We start from the raw sequence: 9,666 nt of genomic DNA, 5'->3' as shown, positions 1-9,666 counted from the left end.
TCTTCCTCCCCCCCCCCCCCCTCCGATCGAGGAGCAACCTGCAAGAATTGCGCTTTGCATCAACGAAGACTCGCTAACGGGAAAAAAAATTCAGTCTCGAGAAACCGAGGAGATTGCTCTCTAATAAGGTATACTTTACGATACGTCCCGCGCGTCACTACTCTCGACACTCTTGACACTTGTTCCCACACAAGACTCACTTTCGATACACAAAAGACGCGCAAAGTATAGGACGATGTCGATCGATGTGTTAACGGCGGCTACACGACGCAAGAAGATCGAACATGGCCGCGCAATGCATCACAGACGCCGAAAATTGGCGCCACGTGAGCGACGTCGCGACCCGAGACAAGGACGCGCTCTACACTGAGAGAAAAAGTACCTAAGGAATAATAAATATTTATTCGGGTATTAATCACATCTACTTATGCTAATTTGAAATATTTTTCAAATAAGGAAATATTCATTTTCTTAAAATTTCAAGAAAAATCTTTAACTGTTTTTAAAGTTTAAATTGTTTATTCTATTTATAAATAAGATAATTTAAATTTAAGTAAATATGTTATTAAAATAAATATTTGCTCTTTTTTATTAGATATTTTTTCTCAGTGCAGTAGGTACACTCTCTATGTCTTTCTCTTACTAACAGACAGACATTGTCGAGATTTAGCGTCGCGAATATTTCTAACATCATTTATTTCTCTTTCCCATTATTTATCTCACCGGATTTCTAATTCCCTGTTAATAAATTCAATAATCGTAGGATTCTATTCTATTAATTCAATAATCATAGGTTGCTTGAATGAAATGACCGTATTAAAGAGTGTAAAGACGCGCCGACTCGACATACGTTATGACAAGGTTATATATTCAAGAAACGGGGAGGTTACTCTTTCTAATAATGTACTTACGATATGTCCCGACGATCGCTATTTTCAACACTCCCGACACTGATTTCCGCACGAGACTTACTTTCGACACATAAAAGACGCGTAGAGCAAGGAGCGATGTTGATCGATGTGTTCATGGCGACGGCATGATACAAAGAGATAGAAGATGCGCGTTAAATTGACGACACAAGCCGAAACAGTGGCTGCGTTAAGCAGAGAAAGCTGCTTTGCAACTGTTGTAAAATGTTGTGAATCTGATTGGTACATGTTCTTGGATTCAACCAAAATTAAGAGCATACTCCAATCAGATTCATGAATTTTACAACAGTTGCAAAGCAGCTTTCTCTGCGGAATGCAGCCAGTGATGCAAACCTTATAGCTATAAACGAATATGATTGGAAAACTTTTGATATATGCTGGTTATCGGATGGTAACTATCAATAATAATTATCGATCTATCAGATGGTAAGGTATTTGCGTAACTGACCGCACAGAGGGCGTAGGAACGCGACACGTTCGCGCGCGTCTCTTCGCGGTTAGGTTACAGTCTATTACATAGCCACCTTCGATCTCTTTGCGTGGAGCAGCTGCCGTTGACACATCGATCGACATCGCTCCGCGCGTTTTCCGCGTCTTTTGTCCGTCGATAATAAATCCCGCGCGGAAACAAATGTCGGGAGTGCCGAAGATAGCGATATGCGATCATCGGAATTATTAGTATCGTAAGTATTAGGCAATCTTATCATTTCTCCCTGTACGCAGTCGATGCTTATCGCGATATGTCGAATCGGCGTTCCTTGCACTTTTGTCAACTCGCTCAAGTAGCAATAGAATTGCACGATCGTCAAATTTGTTAATCGGAAAGTAGAAATACAGTGATAATTAGAGGCAAAGAGAAAGATGAAATGACGTCAGAGATATAAGTGATGTAGAATAGCGTCAGTCTGCGAGCGAGAGAGAGAAAGAGAGAGAGCGTTGTACAGATGGCGTCGTCGTAGTAGCGCGACACATTCATGCATATTTTTGGCGCGCGTCGTCTATTGTACCGCCGCCTTCGATCTCTTTGCGTCGAGCAGCCGCCATTGACACATCGATCGACATCGCTCCGCGCGTTTTCCGCGTCTTCTGTCCGTCGACAATGAGTCCCGCGCGGAAACAAAGTATCGGGAGTATTGAAAATAGCGATGTGCGATCGTCGTGAGGACATTATTAGTAAGTAATCTCGTTTCTCTCAATATGCAACCGGTGCTTGACGCGACGAGTTGTCTTACGCTCGTCTCATTCGAATAGTAATGAAATCCTACGATCGGCGGATTTATTAATCAGGAGTTAGAAACGCGGTAATCAAGAGGAAAAAGACAAAGTGATGTCGAAGATACGCGCGATGTCGGATCTCGGTCGGTAGCGGCAGTCCGTTAGTAAGAGGGAGAGGGGATCACTAAGCGCGTCTTTGTCGGGCCGCGACACTGTTTACGTTTTGGCGCACATCGTGGCGTACACACGACGTCATGGATGCCCAAACATTCCTTAGATCGACAGCTACACGATTCTCGGCTTGTGCGTATACGAGCAAGATTGAAACTAGTATAACTAAAAGCCCTCGTAATCCCACTACTACAGTTACATAGAGAGAACTTTATAATGAAAATTACTATAGGATTTTTTCCAATTCCTGGGTAAGCTAATTAACAGTTAAATAATATGCCTGCCTTTGCCTAATTTGAAGGCACAACTGACGGACATATGATTCAACTGTTACAATTATAATTACTATTATAATTATATTATAAGTATATTATAATTATATTATTTAATACTATTATAATTATATTATAATTATATTATAATTATATTATTTAATACTATTATAATTATATTATAATTATATTATAATTATATTATTTAATACTATTATAATTATATTATAATTATATTATTTAACTATTACTATTATAATTCAACTATTGAATTATGAATTAACTTACCAAAAGGTTGGAAAAATCGATCCAGTGTTTGAGTATACACGAGGCCGTCATCAATTACGCGGCCAGTTTGAATTTCGATTTCTCCGTGTTGAGCAGCCGCCATCAATACGTCGATCGACATCGCTCTGTATTTTACAGTCATTTTATTCGTCGGAAGTGAGGGAACAAGTCTCGTGCGGGAACAAGTAATCGGGAGTGGCGAAAATAGCGATGTGCGATCGTCAGAACGTATCGTAAGAACATTATTAGTAAGTGATTTTCTCGTGCTCGGTACATGCAACCGTTTTTGTGGCTCCACCACGAACGTGGTTTCCGCAAACTTTTCTGTACGATACGAGCTGATACATATCGGACATCGTATGTCAGATGTTGGGCGCAGCGTACATCAGCAAGAAGTGTATATACGTGTATCGAAGGATAACAGAGCGCGCTCTCGACACGCCAAATGTCGTTAAGTAACTTCATACGTTCCATTGTAAAATTGGCCGCTGCGATAGGAACGTTCAGAGAAACTCGTTAGAGGCGCGTTAATCGAGACGGCCAGTCGCCGGTCGGACGCGCTTCAATTTTAGTCGTGCTTTCATCGGGACAGGTGTGCATTATCGTTGCTATATCGTCCTCACCGACGACACTTGTTGCCTGTTTATAGTTGTCGCGCATCCGAGACTTGTTTAAGCCGAGTCTTGAAACGGAAAAGACGTGTATCCAGAGCGTGAAGCGTTTGTTTCCGTCTCGCGGGAACGTACCGCCGCCATTTGCCATTCCGCAAACCGCAAACTAATGCGACAGTCGCGACGGCGCGCATTCGACAAAATTACGGTGTAATTTTCTTTTAGAACAATACACTCCCCCGAACGCGACATTATTGATATTACCGCGCTCGTGTATCCCTGCAATCCGACACAAAACATTCGCGATGCGACCGAATTGGCATTTCTTTTCTTTTTACACACCGCAAGCAGCCGACCGTTAAATTGACCGCGCCGGTGAATTACAGGCGAAATTATACGTAAGAAATCGCCGAGGAGCTTGAACTACCGCGCGAGCATCGCGATAAAAAGGAGTCGTGAGAGAGCATCGTCCGTTTTTATCTGTAACGATAATATATACAACATCAAACTTGAAATGCCACAAACACTCCGGCCCGTGTAACACCGGGGGTAGGCGGTGAAGCATCGACGCGATCGCGAAATTGAAGCGAATGGACAAAAACCTTGACATCGTGAAAGTCGGAGTGTTCTTCTGAATTTTTTCGTCTCGTGTGTTCCACTGGGATAATTTTGCGAGGATGACTTCGGCTCGACCTCACTTGTTCGCTCTCAACAACGAGTCCCAGCGCATCTCGCATGAAATTCAATTCGCACGTAACCGCCGAAAGGGGAGAAAAAAAATACGCGTCTCGACTCTCCCCCGACGACACCCCTTCCGGCTTTCAGAACTTTATTCGGCGTCGAGTGCGCGCCGATCGCACGTAAGAACGTAAGCACTTCGCCGAGGGCTTTTGTCTCGTCGGCTCTTTGTTTCCCGTCGACGGATGTCTCTCGGCGGGTCAATGAATCGGCCCGTCGCGACGACGTTCGCCGCGCCGCGCCGCTGGAAATGCGTCTCGTTCGACGCATCGAGAACGCGGCGCATTGTTTGAGAGTTGCGACTTTGCACCGACATGGTGTCGGTCGACTCTCCCCCCATCGCACACCTGCGTACGCGTTTGTCATTTGCGCACGCGTTGAGAAAGAGAGAGAGAAAGAGCGCGTGCGAATCAATGTGGGAAATAAATCGACTCGGTGAAGGGAGAAGAGAAACACCCGGGAGAAAAATCGCGTAATCACAAGTGGAAACATGACACACAAAGCCATTACCATAAAAACTCACAATAATTCGTTATATTTATATGGTAATTATACTCTTTTATACACACAGTCAGCAACTATTACCACGTGGAATATTTTCCTAGTGAGAAACAAAGTTGACTGTCGCACTCCACTTTTATGTACAGGCAGTGTCAGTAACTGTCGCCACTTGGAGTATCTCCGAAGTAAGGGACACAAGATTGACCTTCGGATATCTGAAGTTGTTCTACTTAGACAAAAAGTGTCTTGCGGTAGTGAAGCTTTCTTTCCCGAGTGGAGTAACTTCGGAGATTTGAAGATTATCTTCGCTTTTGTTTCGGAGATATTCCAGGTGGCAATAGTTACCGACTCGTTTTGTACGCACTGCAAGTATATTGATGAAAATGACGGAGAAAAATTATGTATATGTGCTATTTATATGATAATTGTGTCGAGGAATGCGAGATAACTTATGATGAAGTCGGACGTTTGATTGCTTTGCAAGTCTTCGACCGCTCCAACGCGCGCGTGCGTGCTTACGCGCGCGCGCGCGCATATGTGTATGTGTGTGTTAATAAGAACAGTTGCGTGTAGGTGTTCGCGCTCGTGTGGAATTCGTCCGGCGAGGCTTCGCTCGTGGACATTGACGTAATCGTGCCCCAGTTGCGCGCCCGCTATTACGCAAACGTGTTGTTGTCGAATCGCGGCTGCATCTTTCTCTCGTTGCTCGAGGTGCGCGCGGACGAGAAAGAGAGAGAAAGAGACAGAGAGACAGAGAGAGAGAGCGCGGGAGAGAAATCGATTCGTCACTCGCGTTGCCGTGAATTCTCCCTTCTCTTTGTCCACGTCGGGATCTCTCGACACTTGCGCTATTGTGACAAAGGCGTTCTATTTCTCTTGGACAATTTAACGCGATTGCCGTCGCTTGACTCTTTCTATTAGCCGAAAAAACAGAATTGTGTGAATCAATGGAACCGTTCCCGCTAATCAAGCTTCGTTTTCTCGTTTCAGGAGATGACAGTGCCACTCATGCCTTTGACAGCGATCGCGCAAACACCACGGAAGGAGCTCGATTCCAAGTTCACCTTCAACACCCATCTGCCGAAGGTAAGAGTCAATTTCAGTCTACCTGTACTCGCGTGTCACATAGTACCCACACGTTTGCACTACGCGTATCGAGATAGCAAACGAGAGCGTTCGCCACTGTGCGTTGAACGGGCGCTTTGACATTCACGGTTACTTAGGGGATCGTCTCTCCTCAATTCCCCCTCTCGCCGCCAAGTACGACCAATAATCCCATAGCCTCACGCCCTCGCGATTTAAAAGTACTCTCTCCCTCTCTGTTCCTTTCTCCCGCGCCTTATGCGTATGTGCGCGAGAAATACGATAAAATGTAAGCAAGCAAAACAAGCAGATACCGAGCGAGGGATTCGAAGGATAAAAATAAACGCTCGACTCGATACAAGGCGCGTATCGAGGCAAAGTATTGAAATTATCGCGCTCGGCAGCGATAGGGTCACACCGGGCGCATTCGCACCGGTCGCCGGTGACGCGTTTCGAATAATTCGGAGGATTACGACTGGGCGCTGAGCATGTGTTCTCGATGACCACGATCATCGGTGCGACAATTGATAGCCACGGCCGACGAGAGTGTGCTCGTGGTTGAAAGCGAGCCAAGCATGCTCGTTATACTCGTGAGAACGTTTCAATCCAAGTAACGCGGACTTCGTTATCGAGAGCGCGCGACCGTCGCGGTGAAGCGGCGGGCATGCCGGATGGCATATTTTTTGCGAGCAAGCGCGAAATTGACTTTGCGCTCGCGTCTCCCACGTCACTCTCTCTTTCTTTCTTCCCCCCCCCCCCTCTCTCTCTATCGTAAACGCGATAACTCGCGAGCATGATATCGATCGTCGTAGCAACGTTTCGGATCGTGTCGGACGGGACGGTCGTTCGTGCCACTTGGCACGATGTCAAGCTTTCGTTTGTATGTGTATGTGTGTGTGTGTGTAACTATGTATCGCGGCGTATGCGTCGTGCGTGTGCGAAGACAGCCGGTTTGTCGTGAGAGGAGGTGAGAGAGCGAGAGAAAGAAAGAGAAGGAGAGGAGCATCGTGCAACGTCTTATTTGCGCGAATTAGCATTTTACGAGTCGGAGGCGCAGACGCTAATCTCGCGTTAAATCGCAACGATAACAATGATATATCGCGAAGATTCGCGATAACGCTCATAAAGAGAGAGAGAGAGAGACGCTCGCGCGTCGCGGAGAGAGTGTCCGCCGTTTATTAGCCGCGGAATCATCGTTGAAAAAGGTACAACGTCGCGTTTAATTAGTCGCGCGTTATGTTTAATTGCACTATTAGTCGTAATAGTATTTAATTTGAATTCGCATAATGTGACCGGCGTGCGCTATTTTAGAACATCCGCTCGAAATGATTGGTTTTGACACGTTTGCGCGGCGTATTCGTTTGATCGTCTAATTGAGCGTCTAATTGATTATAGGAATTAACAGTCGATTTGCAGTTGTTGAAACGCTTTGCCATTTCGAAACATTGATACTGACGGCCGAGTAATTCCGTAGCAATAATGTCGGGCGAATGGGAAATGTCTCGGATCGCATTAATTCGAGCTAGGTCTCGTGCTACTTGGCAACGTATCAAGCGTTCGCTGCTCTCAAAAGCTGCAGCAGCAGCGGCCATAATGCCGACAGACAGGGGCGAACAGGGACGACGGGGTTGGAGCAGGTCGGGGGAAGAAAAAGAGAGAGAAAGAGAGAGAAAGAGAGAAGACGGGGGAACCTCGTAAAAGCGCCGGGGTTTAATTCGGGGTGTTTTTCTTAGCGGCGTCCTTTATGTGGTGACACTTGCTAAAAACTCTATAGCTTGACCGCGTCACGGCAAACGATGTTATTGTGTAAACAAAGCGGCCGAGGCCGATCCGACCTGCAGGCTGGTAAATATTAGCGCGGTGGCATCGATTTAAAAAAAATGATTACGTCGTTAGCTGTCGCCTCCGACGTTGAAAACTTTTATTTCGCAGCGATCACTCGGCAGAAAATGGGAGAAAATATTAACGAATTTATTTTTGATAGAAGAAGAAAAAAACAGAGGAACGCGTCGTCGATTGCTTTTTCTTTCTTTCTCTTTATATAATATTTGTTTTGCATTTATTTTGTTGCCGTGCACGCGAAGAGGTATACGTCGAATTGAACGTCGAGATAGAAAGAGGATACACTGAGAAAACAATGTTATTTGATATTTGTAACTATTATCACACAGAGCAATAGTTACTACAAATTATGATCAAGAAAAATTCAAGATGTTTTTATATTTAAATTCTACTGTGATGTTTTAATGATGATAATTTTATTTATATGCATGTCATTACTACCATTTTCGCATTAGACCAACCAAAAAATATGATTGAAGTCAAAGATAACTATATAAGATAATTTTAGATCAACCATTTTCTGTCTCACACTGAGAAAAAAATGTTTGGTATTTATAACTGTAATATCACATGGAAAAATAATTGCTACATATTATAGTCAAGCAAATCTTTTTTATTATTATTAAATTTGACTATAATGTTAGTGATAGTAAAAGTGCTTATGTATGCATGTTACTATTGCCATTTCTGTGTCAGAACAATAAACAAATCTGGCCGAAAGTAACGATAATTTTAGTTAGATCGACCATCTATTTTTCTCTTGGTGTAAGAAAGAAAGACGAGGCGTGAATATAAACGCGACGTGATTCGTCATTGAGTGGCGCGATCGTATAATCGTGCAAAATCGGCCGACAGGTTCGCCGACAACTTCGTCCGTAATTTATGCGCGTTATTTATCAGACGCATCTCGGTTTCGCGACAGTTGGCGAAACTTACGTCGTAACTTCGCGCGTCCGTCGTTTGTCACGCCATATCGATCTAGAAAGCGTTAGGATTCGCGAGCCGACGGGGTGCGCCGGGGCGGCCCGACTGCATTGCGTATTATAAATTCGTTTTCTCCCCGTCCTCCCCCGCGGGCGAAACCGCGGTAGGTGAATCGTCGAAGAGAAAGAGCGGAGAGAAAAAAGCGCGACGAAACAGAGGCAGGCGAGGCGGGGCGAGACGGGGCAGGGGGAAAACGGAGGAGAGACGGGACGCGAAATCGGCCTCGTAAAAGTGGATTAATTCGGACCGCCAGATATATATACACCGTCTCTCCACCACGGGGATCTTTTTTGCGCGAGTAAATTGTAATAACGGCCGAATGCGAAATCGCTGCTGGCGTTTCCCCGCCACCTTCTCCTCCTCCCTCCGTCCTTCCTGCTCGAACGTCGCGAGAATTACTCGCGGACTTAACGGGATGAAATAGCGCGGGCGAACGCGGTCCGCTCGCGAAATTGTAGCACCGGCTCGGAATCCGCCCGGCAGCGGTCGGATTTCGCGCTCGCGGATGAAAGGAATCGTGTTGCACGGTAATACCCGGCGTTTTGTACGCAGCATGATCGCCGTTTAACGCTTTAAGCGGGTTGAGCGCGTCTCGCAATTCCCGCGACCGCGGCGGCAGCAACATTCGCGTTGCCTTCTGTCTCTTCCTGTCTCTCTCTTTCTCTTTCGCGCGCGCGTGTGAGCGAAGAAGGAAGTGAGCGTCGGAGTATCGTGTTCTAATGGTTTCTGCTATTATAATAGTAATAGTCCACTTCACGACGACGCCGCCGATTGTCATTAATTCGAGTTTATTACATACGCGTCACTAAGCATTTACGGCACTCTCGGAAGATGCATTCGCTTTTATTCGCGATATGACGCCCGCCTAGACGGAGACATTGTTACATTCACGCGACTTCAGCAGCGCGAGACGCACGCAGAAGGCACGCGAAACCGCGCAATAAATTTCTGTTATGCCGAGGGCGAAGGGCCCTTGATGTAGCAGAGAGAGAGAGAGAGAGAGAGAGAGAGAGAGAGAGAGAGAGAGAGAGA

The 9,666-nt window shown here is 45.6% G+C and overlaps 1 protein-coding gene across 11 annotated transcripts in view; it reads left to right on the top strand.

Moving 5' to 3' along the window:
• LOC116840654 (AF4/FMR2 family member 4-like) overlaps positions 1 to 9,666 on the top strand; it is a 303,805-nt gene that overhangs the window by 208,740 nt on the left and 85,399 nt on the right. For 9 of the 11 annotated variants that reach the window (XM_032807618.1, XM_032807615.1, XM_032807616.1 and 6 more), the window contains one exon: positions 5,716 to 5,811. In XM_032807618.1, the coding sequence (XP_032663509.1) occupies positions 5,716 to 5,811 (96 nt within the window). Of the gene's footprint in view, positions 1 to 1,241; positions 1,613 to 1,958; positions 2,103 to 5,715; positions 5,812 to 9,666 lie in introns of those variants that run through there. The other 2 variants (XM_032807623.1, XM_032807625.1) reach the window with 2 other exon arrangements.

This window comes from Odontomachus brunneus, unplaced genomic scaffold (assembly GCF_010583005.1).
Source record: "Odontomachus brunneus isolate Ranch 3 - 2012 unplaced genomic scaffold, Obru_v1 Obru_scaffold_011, whole genome shotgun sequence".
Taxonomy (NCBI): Eukaryota; Metazoa; Arthropoda; class Insecta; order Hymenoptera; family Formicidae; genus Odontomachus; species Odontomachus brunneus.
This window is presented reverse-complemented; position numbering and strand designations above follow the sequence as displayed.